Source organism: Triticum dicoccoides, chromosome 6B, assembly GCF_002162155.2.
Source record: "Triticum dicoccoides isolate Atlit2015 ecotype Zavitan chromosome 6B, WEW_v2.0, whole genome shotgun sequence".
Classification (NCBI taxonomy): domain Eukaryota; kingdom Viridiplantae; phylum Streptophyta; class Magnoliopsida; order Poales; family Poaceae; genus Triticum; species Triticum dicoccoides.
Window position 1 is genome coordinate 265,748,107 of NC_041391.1, and position 14,978 is coordinate 265,763,084.

Sequence of the window (14,978 nt, forward strand, 5' to 3'; positions counted from 1 at the left end):
CTCTCCATCCGCCTCTTGCCGCATCCAGATGAGGCAGCAGTAGCGGAGAACATCGACAGAAGGCAAGGTGGCGGCCCTAGGTCGCGGATCTGGTGGAGGCTCTTCTCGTCGGCGCGACAAGGGAAGCTAGGCCACAAGCCCACAACAGGCTACAAGGCGGCTTGGTGGATAGGGGGTCTAGGTCCCAGTGCTATATATATATATATATATATATATATATATATATATATATATATATATATATATATATATATATATATGACAATTTTTTCCTGCTACCGGGTGTAGTTACTTCTATTTTTGTTTCATACGTTCTAGGTAGTATCTATCATATGGGAGAGTATGTATGCATAGTATGTAGTATGTAAGAATGTTTAGGTAGTATATATACTATTTTTTAGGTAGTATGTAGTAAATTTTGAGCATACTCCTTTGTACATATAAATATGTACGTATTTCATAAATATTATAAAAACATGAGCTCACATGCAATTTTTTCACATAACTCACTTTGGAGTATCTTAGATATAGTATGTGAACATACTAAAAATAATAAAGTAGAGTATATACTGCCACATGGTAGTATATGAGAAATGGAGCTACACCCATTTCTCATATACTACCATGTGGCAGTATATATACTACTTTATCATTTTTAGTATGTTCATATACTATATCTGTGATACTTCAAAGCGAGTTATGTGAAAAAATTGCATGTGAGCCTATGTTTTTATCATATTTGTGAAAATACGTACATATTTGTACGTAAAAAGAAGTATGCTAAAAATATACTACATACTACCTAAAATGTAGTATATATACTACCTAAATATTCTTACATACTACATACTAGGCATACATACACTCCGGTATGGTAGATACTACATAAAACGTACAAAATAAAAATGGGTGTAACTACACCCGGTAGTAGGAAAAATTTGTCCTATATATGGTGGTTGCGATGGCGAACGTGGGTGCATGTGGTGCTAGCGGTTGCCATGCATATTCAAGGGGGTGTGCGTTGGGCTTTGCTCTAGCGTGGTTCCAGAAAGTCGGGGAAGAAGCAGATGTCGGTTGGTGTTGCGAGGAGCGACAAGATGGTCTGACTTGCTATGGATTTGGGTCCCGGCATCTTGTTCCAGTGATAACTATGGCTATTTATTGCGCATGGGGTCAGTGTTCACGGGCCTATGGCAGCAGCAGTGGTGGTCTGACCAGACTCTTTCAAAGCCTAGGGGTCTGCCAGGTGGTGTAGCGCCAAGTGAATCACATCCTTCCGGTCGTTGACCGGGACATACGACGACGATGCCCATAGAGGCCGCTTCATTCTTGAAGGCATCGTAGGCGACATGCTCGCTCCACTATCCGGGGCAACTCCGAGGGAAACCCCAAACCCTCTAGGAGATCAGAAAATTATGCCGCTAGGCGTCACACCTATTGGGTGTCTTTTTTGAAGTTCGATAGCAGCCGGAGGGACTACTAGTATGTGGTGGTTGTCGTTGGTGTTGCTTAGCCGATGTGATTTTGGAGGCTAGGCCTGACGTTATCATCCGAAGCTAGTTAGTTTAGCAAGTTTTGATACTCCTCGGATCAACTTGGTTCGGTATGACTCTCCTCCCTTTTTTTGAGTGGTGTTTTCAGATGGCAACCAGACGGCCAACACCTATAGTTGAGTTTATGTTTTCCCTTCTCCCTGCATTAAGTTGACCTGTTGGTGTGGTCGTCCCAAGCATTGTAAACTGATCTCATACTTTTGACGAATGAAAAGGAAAACAGATCATGATTCTGATAAACCAACAATTGAATACACCATACGAGTAAAGTACTGATATCTCATATTTTCGTGTCATGTTAAATTAATATCTAACATGGTATATAAGAAGTTTGCTAGCATGGTGATTCACCAATGATGTGATGGAGGAGCTGGAGCTCCATGGAAGGAACGAAAAACTTGCATGCCTACCTGTTATATTTGTGTGTCTCGGAACATCGACGAGTAATGCAGGACCTGTCCAGCAATAAAAACAAATAATTCTCTCTAAAAAAAGTACAAATCATTTAGTATAAGCCATTGTTTTTCGAACATAATGCAATCGCAGATGCTCACGTATATTTGGGTGTCACTACTCGCCAACCATTTTAACCAAGATGATTGTACCGTGTGCGCACATATGGCAGGCCGGAGAGTGACAAGATCATCAAACCTTGGCTTTGGTCGGAGAAAACCGGGGAGCTCACCGTTGAGGACTTCGAGGTCGAGCGTGTCGACGTCGAGGCCGGCGGCGAAGTGGGCCTGGTTAAAGTGCCCCGGCGCGTCCACGTGGGTTCCTATGTGGCACTCCATGCTGAGCTCCGACAAGTTGTAGTCTGACCCGTTCTCCATCGACTCCTTGAGCCGCACGATGGGCCCCACCGTCGCGCCCGGCGCGTACGCCGGCATGCCAGGCCGGAACGCGTGCGTGATGTCCACGATGCGCCCGCCGCCGTACTCCTCCAGCCCCGGGCCGTAACGCCGACCGGCCGCGCCTGCGGCAGAGGAGGAGGAGGAGGAGGAGCCGCCCAGGTCCAGCGCCGGCCCGCAGGTGTCGGTCTCCGCGTCCGCGTAGCCTGGGTGCACGTCGCCGGCCGCCGTGGCGAGAGCATGGTGCGCTGGGAGGAGGATCAGCAGGAATATGGTGAGAGCCACCGGGGCCGCCATGGTCGCCCACTTGATGTGCCGAGCGCTTTTGCTCTGAAGTATGTGGATCCTGGGGAGTGATCGCTCTGCTTCTCACGTCGACCGATTGGGAGGACGGATAGCGCCAAGAGGCGGTGGCTGAAACCACACGATCTCAGTTTCTAGTTTGTCCGAACAGTCCCCGGCAAAATATCTACTCGTGCGGTTGTGTCCATCTCTCGGAAATGCGACCATACGTTCATTCCTTTGGTATGTTCATATGGTTTGACAATTTTGTCACCAAATACTACATATAATCTATATGTATTTTTGTTTTAGTTCATATATTATTTATTCTAATATTCATGCTTCACACAATCAAATCTCTTTCAAAAAAAAAATCTCTCAAAATATTATTGCAACCAATGCCCGTAGTAACGCATGAGGTATATCATTTTAATTTTCCAGTTCTGCTAGAACTCATCTACATGAGATATAATTGGGTCTCATTCATCTTTTATAGCCATTGAATATGATGCTATAAGATGCCTGTGTGCTGACATGGGTGCCCATGAAAAAACGCCAACCGGACAATCCCCGTAGACGTAACTTTAAGTATATGATTAACTTAAAAAAAACTTTAAGTGGATGTAGCATTGCTCATGACTATATGGGTAACTTTGTATATTTGTATTATAGCTCTCCTTGTTTATCATTGTTATTGACATCTACTCTGGTACAGGAACAAGCGTGGTGGCCACCACGAGAAGCTCGGACCTCCTCCGCGTGGTGATGCCAGCCTCCTCCGTCATGTCCAACCCCGCCGCGTCCACGCCTGCAGGCAGCTCCAGGTCGAAGTGGAACAGCAGCGCGGCGAGCGCGAGCTCGATGTGCGCCAGTCCAAACGTCATCCCGGGGCACATCCTCCGCCCTGCTCCGAACGGTATGAACTCGAAGTCCGTGCCCTTGAAGTCCCTCCCGGCGCCGCCTTGCTCCTGGTCAAACCTCTCTGGCAGAAACTCCTCCGGTGCGTCCCAGTGCGCGGGGTCCCTGGCGATCGCCCACGAGTTCACGAGCACCGTGGCGCCCGCGGGCACGTCGTACCCGAGCACCTGGCACGGGCTCCTGCACTGGCGGAGCGTCAGCAGCGGGCCCGGCACGTGCAGCCGGAGAGACTCCTTGACGACCATGTGCAGGTAGTAGAGGTTGCCGAGGACGTCCTCCGTCACCTTGAGGTGGCCGGCCAAAGCTCGCCGGACCTCCTCCTGCGCCTTATGCCGAACCCTCGGGTTCCGCATGAGCTCCGCCGTTACCCACTGCAGCGCCGTCGTTGCCGTCTCGCTGCCCGCGGCGAACATGTCCTGCACGTGTGAGAGAAACAGAGCAGCTAAAGATTAGCGCGCATGCATGGCGTGGCGTGGAGATCGCAGCTAAATTGTCGCGTCGGATCACTGGAAGACCTTACAATCATAACGAATTTTATGTTCTCGGTGGTCAGTGGGTGCTGGGAGCCCACTTCTTCCTGGAGTCCGAGGAGCACGTCGACCAGGTCTTCGTCTTCGGCCTCTCCCTCACCGGCGGCTTTCCTCTCCTGGTGCTCCTGGATGACGGCGTCCATGATCTGCAGCATCTCGCGGCGGCAGCGCTTGATCCGCCTGGGCTCGCGGCTGACGAGCATCGCGAGGCGAGACGACGGAAACAGGTCCGGCAGGCTCAGACCGGGCCTCATACGGAACATGTCCTCGAACAGCTTCAGGCACGCGTCGCGGCCCTTGAACGGCCTGCTCCCGATGATGGCGCGCACGGTGGAGTCCGCGATGTACGCCGCGATAATCTCTGTCAGGTTCACCGGGCGACGCTCGGACGGCGAGGGCGAGGACGAGGCGACGGCGCGGAGGAGGCGGCCGAGCTCGTCCTGGCGGACGGGGCGGAAGGAGTGGACGCGGCGGGCGCTGAGGAGCTCCTGGGTGCAGATCTTGCGGAGCTGGCGCCACGCGTCGCCGAAGGGCGCGAAGACGAGGCCCTCGGAGCCCTGGAACCAGAGGCGCGACATGGGTCCGATGGGCCGAGACGCGAAGGCGGGGTCGTGGGTCTTCAGGATCTCGCGCGCCGCGTCCGGGGACGAGGCCACCACGGCCGTCACCTCGCCGAACCGGAGCAGCATCAGCGAGCCGTGGCGCCGCGCCAGGTCGCGCAGCGCTTGGTGCGGGATCGCGCCCGCGAGGTGGTGCAGGTGCCCGATCACCGGCAGCGCCCACGGCCCTGGCGGGAGCCGCGCGACGCCGGACGACTCAGGCGGCCTCAACCTTCTTGAGGCGAAGAGAATGAGGGGTATGAAGGCAAGGACAGGCACGAGCAGGAGCAGGTGGAGCGGGACGTCGGCGTTCATGGCAGCTCGAATGCTGGTGCGCGGGAGGAGCAACAGTTCTGAAAGATACAAGCTATATCAGCGTGCAGTAGTGTCAATCTTTGTCCGATCATTTCATTTTATTTTATTTATTTTTGCGAATCTGGTATGCATAATGCATCACACAATTGTTGTGCATCCCAGATCTGTGGCTTTGTGCAGCTCACGTCAAAGATGTTTAAGCGGTTTATCAAATGATCAAGAATCTTTTGTGCGTCCATGGAACCTAGGAGGATTCTCTTCTGTACGTGTTTGGCTGGGGGTAATTAGAGTCGGGGAATGAGAATTAAATGCGTACGAAACTTCAAATTTATTGTTTGGTTACGGGATTAGGAATTTATAAAGGAATAAGCATGAGACTTGAGACTTCAACTCTCATCTTTTTATTAACAGGGAAGGGGGTGAGGTTTGGGAGATTGTTTTAGTGAGTCAATCTTAACCCTTCATCATAACTTATCTTCACTTTCCTGGTCTAGTTCCTCGTCAATTCTCATGAACCAAACAAGTGAAAACAAATTATTGTCAAATTCTCGAACATAATTCCTTCATGCGCCAAACAAAGAATTGGGAATGAAATGACTCATCCCATGTCTAATCTCAATACAACTGCCTACACTAAACTCACATTTCCCTTCCTAAATATTGCCAAACACGTTGTTTGTACTCTTGCTCTACTTTGAGTGAGCGATGTTTTCAAAGTTTTTTCTTTTGATTGATGCACGTGCCCATCATACATAAGTTTGAGGTCCAACGCAAAGTCATATAAGTTGGATACAAATAAATGTATGGTGGGCTTGTAGTTGTCAACTTCTTATCCAAACACCTAAAGATGTAGACTAAGGGTTGAAAGAAGAAGCTCCCATTCAGATAGATGGGCAAAAGATCAAACCCAAAAAATCCAAAATAGACGATAGACCCAGGCCTCTGCATTGATTGATGCATGCGGCCATCATTTATTGCAAAGTTTTTGGTCTAACACAGAGTTATACAAGCCGCATAAAAGGCTAAGACAACCAAAGAACAATCATGGTTGACTCTTGCACAAGTTGTGCCAGTGTGCCGCTCCAATAACGTGTTCCTCCCAAAACCTGTTTCCGACCATATTCCTTGTGTGATATCGATTGAAACCACAATGCCTAAATCCAAGGTCTTTCGTTTTGAGAACTTCTGGATCTCACACCCTGGTTTCTTCGATGTTGTTCAGTCCACCTGGAATAATAGCTGTTTTGCACAAAACTCTGCTACAATGCTTTGCAAAAAGCTTAAGAACTTACGATATGCCCCAAAGAAGTGGAGCAAACAAATTTCAAGACTGAATATGTGCATTGATAACTCTAACTGGGCACTGCTTGAGTTGGACGGGATTGAGGATAAGAGGCCCCTTACGATACCTGAAAAAAAACTTCCGTGCAATTCTTAAAGAGCATCTGGTTACCCTCCTTGGGTACAAACAGGAATATCGGAAGAAAAGATACATTGTTCATTGGTTTCAGTGTGGTGGAGACAATACCAAATTCTTTCATTTCAGCGGCGAGTGAACGATTTCGGCGGAATTCTATTGCCTCATTAAAACTCCAAGATGGAACTACTGTCTATGATCATGCAGGGAAAGGACATGAACTCTTTCAGACATATAAAAACAGGTTGGGCACGACTGAACCTCATGAGATGAAGTTCGATCCAGCACGGATTATCAAAAAAATTGAGGGGCTTGATGAGCTGACAAAACCCTTCACACATGAAGAGATCGTCAAAGTTGTCCGGGAGATGCCTTCTGATAAAGCACCCAGCCCGGATGGCTTTAACGGGTGCTTCCTCAAATCCTATTGGCATATTATAAAAATGACTTCTACCAGCTCTGTGATGACTTCTTTGATGGAAATCTAGATTTACATAGCCTCAATTTGCGTTTTATTACCTTGATCCCCAAGATACATTCTCCTGAAATGGCGAATGACTATAGGCCCATCACTTTGCTTAACTGTTGTCTGAAATTGATAACCAAGTTACTTGCTAATCGTCTGTAGAGAATCATCTTGGAAATCATCCACCGAAATCAATACGGGTTCCTCAAGGGGAGATCGATCCAAGACTGCTTGGCTTGGGCGTCCTGTTGGGGAATGTAGTAATTCGAAATTTCCCTACGATCACGCAAGATCTATCTAGGAGATGCATAGCAACAAGACGGGAGAGTGTGTCCACGTACCCTCGTAGACCGAAAGCGGAAGCGTTTAATAATGCGGTTGATGTAGTCGAACGTCTTCATGATCCAACCGATCCAAGTACCGAACGTACGACACCTCCGTGTTTAGCACACATTCAGCACGATGACGTCCCTCGTGCTCTTGATCCAGTTGAGGACGAGGGAGAGTTCCGTTAGCACGACGGCGTGGCGACGGTGATGATGAAGTTACCGGCGCAGGGCTTTGCCTAAGCACTACGACGATATGACCGAGGTGTTAAACTGCGGAGGGGGGCACCGCACAGGGCTGAGAGATTGTCTATTGGCCTTTGGGGTGCCCCCTACCCCCGTATATAGAGGAGGAGAAGGGGAGGCCGGCCGTCCCTATAGGTCGCGCCAAGAGGGTGGGGTCCTACTAGGACTCCAAGTCCTAGTAGGATTCCACTTGGTGGAAGGGAGAAGAAGGAAGGGAGAGGGAGAGGGAGAGGGAAAGGGGGGCCGCGCACCCTCCCCTAGTCCTATTCGGGCTCCCCATGGGGGGGGGGGCGTGCGCCACCCCCTTGCGGGCTGTCCTCTCTCTCCCCTATGGCCCATGTTGGCCCATTGCTTCCCCCGGGGGTTCCGGTAACCCCTCCGACACTCCGTTTTTACCTGGTACCTCTCGGAACTCTTCCAGTGTCCGAATAACATCGTCCAATATATCAATCTTTATGTCTTGACCATTTCAAGACTCCTCGTCATGCCCGTGATCTCATCCGGGACCCTGAACAATCTTCGGTCATGAAATAACATAACTCATAATAAAAATCTCATCGAACGTTAAGCGTGCTGACTGAGGGAGTCCTGGATTTAGGGGTCCTCGGACAGCCGAACTATATGCGTATGCCGGACTGTTGGACTATGAAGATGCAAAATAGAAGACTTCATCCCATGTCCGGATGGGACTCTCCTTTGCGTGGAGGGCAAGCTTGATGATTAGGATGTGAAGATTCCTTTCTCTATAACCGACTCTGTGTAACCCTAGCCCCCTCCGGTGTCTATATAAACCGGAGGGTTTAGTCCGTAGGACAACAACAATCATAACCATAGGCTAGCCTCTTGGGTTTAGCCTCTATGATCTCGTGGTAGATCAACTCTTGTAATAGTCATATCATCAAGATCAATCAAGCAGGAAGTAGGGTATTACCTCCATCGAGAGGGCCCGAACCTGGGTAAACATTGTGTCCCCCGCCTCCTGTTACCATTAGCCTTAGACACACAGTTCAGGACCCCCTACCCGAGATCCGCCAGTTTTGACACCGACGTTGGTGCTTTCATTGAGAGTTCCACTGTGCCGTCACCATAAGGCTTGATGGCTCCTTCAACCATCCACAACAACGCTGTCCAGGGTGAAGTTTTTCTCCCCAGACAGATCTTCGTATTCGACGGCTTCGCACTGCGGGCCAACTCGCTTGGCCATCTGGAGCAGATCGACAGCTACGCCCCTGGCCATCAGGTCAGGTTTGGAAGCTTGAACTACATCGCCGACATCCGCGGAGACTTGATATTCGACGGAGTCGAGCTCATGACAGCCGCGCCCCGCCGCCACGATGAACATGAACTAAATCTGTCATCAGACTATGTGCGGGAGATTGCGCCTGTAACCACACTGGCCCTAGAACCAGAGCAGAGCGTGCCATCCGAGGACGAGAGGCTCGACCTCACCACGGAAGCCACGGACTCAACGACGCTAGAACCGAACACAGATCTAACCTCCGACGAGGCCTGTGTCATCGGAACCTCGGACTCATCTCCGGGCATAGGCTCCGAACCGCGTGTATCCACACTTGTCGAATCTGACCGGGCGCCGATCTTAGAGTTCAGCTCCGCGGACATCTTCCAACACTTACCCTTAGGTGATGTGCTAAACTCATTAAAGTCTCTCTCCTTGTTAGGAGATTCTTGGCTGAACTATGTCCGGCTTGAGTGGGAAGCGGACAACGAAGAACTTCGTTACTCACCCACCACCCACTTGATAGCCACTATCGACGATTTGACCGACATGCTTGATTTCGACTCCGAAGACATCGATGGTATGGACGAAGGTGCTGGAGAAGAACAGGAACCACCGCCCACAGGGCGCTGGACAGCCACCTTTTCATACGACATATACATGGTGGATACACCCAAAGAAGACAATGGCGATGACATAAAAGATCCAGTTGAGGATAAACTCCCTGAGAAGCAGTCCAAGCGCCGACATCAGCGGCGCAGCTCTAAATCCCGCCATGGTAAAAATAGCGATATTGGCACAAGAGAGAATAGCACTCCGGACGATGCCGAAGACAACGAAGACCCCGCCAAGCCAAGTTTCAAACAGGCTGAACGGGAAGACGGGCGAGCGAGCCCTGATGAATAGGCCGTGAACGACGACTCAGAGGACAACAACTACATGCCTCTCTGTGAGGATGAGGTGAGCCTTGGCGACGAAGAATTCATCGTGCCAGAGGATCCCGTCGAGCAGGAGCATTTTAAGCGCCGACTTATAGCCACTGCAAAAAGCCTGAAGAAGAAGCAGCAGCAGCTTTGAGCTCATCAAGATCTGCTCACTGACAAATAGACCGAAGTCCTTCGAGGAATACGGAGTCGAACGCCCAACCAAAAGTTACCCGAAGCGCAAATTGCTACCGCAATTCAATGACGAGGCGCCGGATCAGGCACTACCATCGCATAATGCGGCTGATCGACCACCGCGTGGCCGAGATAAAATGGCAATTCAACCCGAGCACCAGCCGGCACTGCCTCGCCGAATAAATATAAACACAAGAGCTCGGGGATATACATATGACGTGTGGTACGATTTGGAAAATAGAGTAGGACAAACCAGATCGATCTACAAATCGCGGGGGTGCGCCCCAACATGCAACGACAACCACCAAGCCGGATATAACAAGCACAAACCTGTCCGGGCTGAATACCGCAGACCGGCTCCATCCGAGCTGCGTCCCGACATAGCCCGACACAGAGGTGCCGCACACCCCCTATGCTTCACTGATGAAGTAATGGAGCATGAATTCCAGAAGGATTTAAACCCGTAAACATTTGAATCATATGATGGAACAATAGATCATGCGATATGGATTGAGGACTTCCTTCTCCATATACATATGGCCCACGACGATGACCTCCATGCCATCAAGTATCTCCCGCTAAAACTCAAGGGACCAGCCAGGCACTGGTTGAACAGTCTGCCCGAAAACTCCATTGGCATTTGGGAGAACCTGGAAGATGCATTCCTTGAGAACTTCCAGGGAACTTATGTCCGACCTCTGGATGCCGATGACTTAAGTCATATAATCCAACAACCCCCAGAGTCAGCCGGGAAATTCTGGACTCGGTTCTTAACTAAAAAGAACCAAATCGTTGACTGTCCGGATGCCGAAGCCCTAGCGTCCTTTAAGCATAACATCCGCGACAAGTGGCTCGCCCGCCACCTCGGCCAAGAGAAGCTGAAGTCCATGGCAGCCCTTACGACGCTCATGACTCGCTTTTGTGCGGGCGAGGATAGCTGGCTAGCTCGTAGCAACAACACCTCAAGTAAACCTGGCACTTTTGAAGCCAGAGATAGCAACGGCAAGCCCCGACGCAACAGACACAAGCGTCGAAATAATGGCGATAACGCCGAAGACACAGCCGTCAATGCCGGATTCAGTAGCTCTAAGTCCGGTCAGCAGAAAAAGCCATTTAAAAGAAACAATCTGGGCCCGTCCAGTCTGGACCGCATACTCGATCGTCCATGTCAAATCCACGTCACCCCTGATAAACCATCCAATCAAACCAACAGAGAATGTTGGGTCTTTAAACATGCCGGCAAGTTAAATGCTGAAAACAAGGAAAAGGGATCGCAGAGTGACGACAACGAGGAACCCCGGCCGCCGAACACAGGGGGACAGAAGAAGTTTCCTCCCCAAGTGAAAACGGTGAATATGATATATGCCACCCATATCCCCAAAAGGGAGCGGAAGCGCGCACTAAGGGACGTCTACGCGATGGAGCCAGTCGCCCCCAAATACAACCCGTGGTCCTCTTGTTCGATCACCTTCGATTGAAGGGACCATCCGACCAGTATCCGTCACGGCGGTTCAGCCGCACTGGTGCTTGACCCTATCATTGACGGATTCCACCTCACCCGCGTCCTCATGGACGGTGGTAGCAGCTTGAACCTGCTTTATCAGGGTACAGTGCACAAAAATGGGTATTGATCCCTCAAGGATCAAGCCCACCAAAACCACCTTTAAAGGTGTCATACCAGGTGTAGAGGCCTGCTGTACGGGCTCAATCACACTGTAAGTGGTCTTCAGATCCCCGGATAATTTCCAAAGTGAAGAGTTACTCTTTGATATCGTCCCCTTCCGCAGTTGTTATCACGCACTGCTCGGACAAACTGCATTTGCTCGTTTCAATGCGGTGCCACACTATGCCTACCTTAAGCTCAAGATGCCCGGACCTCGTGGTGTTATAACAGTCAATGAAAATACGGAGCACTCCCTCCGTACTGAGGAGCACACCGCGGACCTTGCAGCAGAAGTACAAAATAGCCTTCTTAGGCAAAACCTCAATTTGGCAATAAAGCCCCCGGACACTGTTAAACGGGTCCGCGCTACTCTGCAACAGGACCATCCGGCTCGTCCAGAGCTCAGCTAGTAATTTGGCCTTCGTCCCAGCCCCAATAAAGCAGTGAAATTCGTGCCGTGCATACACAACTACGCACTTAAAATACCATGGGCATGGATGGAGGCACAACTAGACTACGGTCCACAATGCGGCTCAACCGCTCCCGGATCCGCATACCTTCACTTTTTCTCTTTCTCTCTGGTTTTTTCTCTTCGCAAGGCCTTTCTTGATAAACCTGCTCATCGGACCCGTAGCGGGATGGATACGCCAAGAAATCTAGGGGCTCGGACGTACAAGGGAATACCCAGGTGGTCTTTTCTAACGATCGTCATACCTGTTTTAAATACCCGCACGCAACTCGCTCTTGGTCGTGGCATGTTAGAAAGCCTTATTTGCTTATTGCACCACTTTGTACAGATACGCCTTGACGTATCAATCAACTTACAATGAAAAATTATCTGCAGCGCATGCTCATTACTTAAATTTTTCCTTGTCTATTTATTTTAAGTTGCACCCATACATTCTGGTACGCCTTAATTCGCCAGGGGCTTCATCGTACCCCATAGCATGGCAAGAAAGTCCGAACACTTTTATAGTATAGTTCGGCACCCTGAACTTATAGCATTATATGCATCGGCTCCGAATCATGTCTTTGGTCAATAGTTGGGTTGCGCAGCTCCTGTCTTGCTACCCTAAGTTACGCTTTATCGGCTAGGGTAGTAAAGGGAGAACTACTACAATTGTGTCCCGGTTCTTCCGGACGAGCGCCTGAGTAGAGAAAGCCGAAAACTGACTGTCATGATGTGGCGAGAGCTGGCCAGCTGTTCAACAGGTCTTCAAATCGCTAGAGATTTCTCCGCTTTATGCGAGGAATAGGTTTTTTCCCGATTAGGCGTTTATAGCGCCCCAACTTCGGCCTTCCAAATACCAGGGGCTACGCCAAAATTTAAAATTATAGAACTCCTATGGCTAAGTGAGGGTGATAAAGCTGTATAGTTCGATTGCCTTGTTCGTTGCGTTAAACACCTCCTTAAAGGACCAAACATTTGGATAAAGAGTGTTTAGATTTATCCCGAACACCCACGTACTAGTTACGTGGGGGCAGAAGTCGACGACTGGCCAACTCTCAGATATCATAAACGGCCGCACAGGAGGTAAAATTTTAAATAACAAGCATTATATTACATAAAGACCTCGTTCCATATTACAGGACATGATAAAATAATGCTTTCATGGGAAAATGATATCCTTGGCACATTGCTCCACCACAAGGCAGGATCCCTCCATGACACTATCATAGTACTTCTCGGGCTTGCGATGCTCCTTGCCCTTGGGAGGACCCTCGGTCATCAACTTCGTGGCATCCATCTTCGCCCAATGCATCTTGGCGCGGGCGAAAGCAATCCGCGCACCTTCAATGCAGACAGACCGCTTGACAGCATCAAGCCGAGGGCAGGCACTGACCAGCCGCTTCACAAGTCCGAAGTAGCTACTTGGCATGGGCTCGGTAGGCCATAGCCGGACTATTAGGTCCTTCATGGGTAGTTCGACCGCCTTGTGTAGCTCGACCAACTGTTTTAGCTGGCCGCTAAGGGGCATCGGATGTTCTGATCCAAGGTATTGAGACCAGAACAACTTCTCCATAGATCTCCCTTCTTTGGCTCGAAAGAACTCTGCAGCATCTGATATGCTGCACGGCAGATCCGCAAATGCTCCTGGAGAATTCCAAATTCGGGTAAGTAAAAGGAACATTTCCTTCACACACTTGCTTTGCATAATAAAGGCCTTACCCGCCGCGATCGTCTGGGCCACCTGGATTTCCTGGAGGGCGCTCTGGGCTTCGGCTCGGGCATCTTACGCGCCCTGGTGGGCCTTGGCAAGTTCGGACTCTTGAGTCTTCGAATTACGCGCCAAGGACTCGTAATTTTTGACGGCGTCCTGGAGCTCTTGCTGGACCTCGCTGACCCGGGCCTCTTGCGTCTCGCGCGCGACGCGTTCCTTAGCCGCTTTGTCCTCGGCCTCGGCCAACGCCTTCTTGAGGGCTGCTACTTCGGTCGTGGCCCCTAATAAAGTTCATGACACTTCAGTCAGTACAAACTTTTCATCCTTCCTAATTATAAAGCACCGGTTAGTGCATACCTTGGCTGTCCTACAGTTGCTTCTTCACGAGGCCGAGTTCTTCCTCGGCCCGCTTCAGATTCCGCATCAAGCCGGAGACCTCCGCAGTATGAGCGGCAGCGGCTAGTAGCGACGCCTGCTTATTCACATAGACATGTTATGTTAGACTCCTACAAAATTTATTTTGATCCTCTGTTTGGTCTTTCTTTCCGAACACCGGATAGAGCATTAGGGGCTACTGTCTACAAGGTGATATTCTTTTACAACTATATTACTTACCTCAAAGCCTGTCAGAAGGCTAAGGCAGGTTTCAGTCAGTCTGTTTTTGGCGGAATGGACTTTCTCTATCATCGTACTCATAAGAGTACCGAGTTCTTCCAGCAATCTATCCGGTGCCTCTGGATGGACGGAGGTCACCGGCGGAGGCGGCTTGCCCCCCTCATTCGGGAGAGGCCGCCTGCCCAAACCCTGAGCCACTTGGGTCTCCGGAGCTGTATCCGGCTGAGGGCCAAACTGGACTCGGCCATCATCATCGGGGTCTGCAGGGGTCTTTCCCCCCATGTGCTCGGCAACCGGGCTTCTCTCCTCCGGCATCACCAGAACGACCTCCCCTTGGCCCGGTATCCTTCGAGACACACCTCAGCATTGTCCGCGGCCTTATGGCAGGTAGGCATTGGAAGGGACCCACTGTTCATCGCCGACGGATCCAACGACCCCTTCGAAGAGGAGGATAACTCGATGTTGGACTGGGCCGGACTGCAGATGCATGGTCTAACACATTAAAAAACGCACTACAAGAAATATGTCAACTAGTGACCTTTTGTCAGTGAACCTGGAAGAATTAGTCATAGATCTATGACCATTTGAGACCAATTGGTCAAAAGCTGTTCGGGGGGCTCCAAACCCTAAACCATTGAGACCATTTTGGTCAGAAAGGTTGTAATTTCCTTACATGAAATGGT

At 50.1% G+C, this 14,978-nt stretch overlaps 2 protein-coding genes across 3 annotated transcripts in view; both read right to left on the reverse strand.

Annotated features, from left to right (window-relative positions):
* Window positions 1–2,781, reverse strand: part of LOC119323347 (cyclase-like protein 1) — a 5,076-nt gene extending 2,295 nt beyond the window's left edge. The window contains exons 1-2 of one of the 2 annotated variants that reach the window (XM_037596983.1): window positions 2,239–2,778; window positions 1,964–2,008 (exon numbers count right to left, since the gene is read on the reverse strand). In XM_037596983.1, the coding sequence (XP_037452880.1) occupies window positions 1,964–2,008; window positions 2,239–2,698 (505 nt within the window). In that variant the 5' untranslated portion in view covers window positions 2,699–2,778. Of the gene's footprint in view, window positions 1–1,963; window positions 2,009–2,238 lie in introns of both variants that reach the window. The other variant, XM_037596984.1, reaches the window with a different exon arrangement.
* A 364-nt stretch (window positions 2,782–3,145) lies between these two features.
* LOC119324175 (premnaspirodiene oxygenase-like) lies at window positions 3,146–5,130 on the reverse strand. The gene is made up of 2 exons (XM_037597939.1): window positions 4,122–5,130; window positions 3,146–4,017 (listed from the first exon to the last, which is right to left on the reverse strand). Exons 1-2 carry the CDS (start codon window positions 5,043–5,045, stop codon window positions 3,385–3,387), a joined length of 1,557 nt encoding a protein of 518 aa, XP_037453836.1. The 5' UTR covers window positions 5,046–5,130; the 3' UTR covers window positions 3,146–3,384.
* Between the last annotated feature and the right edge of the window lie 9,848 nt (window positions 5,131–14,978).

Bases quoted from the DNA above. Each gene is read 5' to 3' on its own strand.
- LOC119324175 (XM_037597939.1), bottom strand. From the start codon at position 5,045: ATGAACGCCGACGTCCCGCTCCACCTGCTCCTGCTCGTGCCTGTCCTT. The intron at 4,018-4,121 runs GTAAGGTCTTCC...TCACACGTGCAG, and splicing joins ACATAAAATTCGTTATGATT to GACATGTTCGCCGCGGGCAG.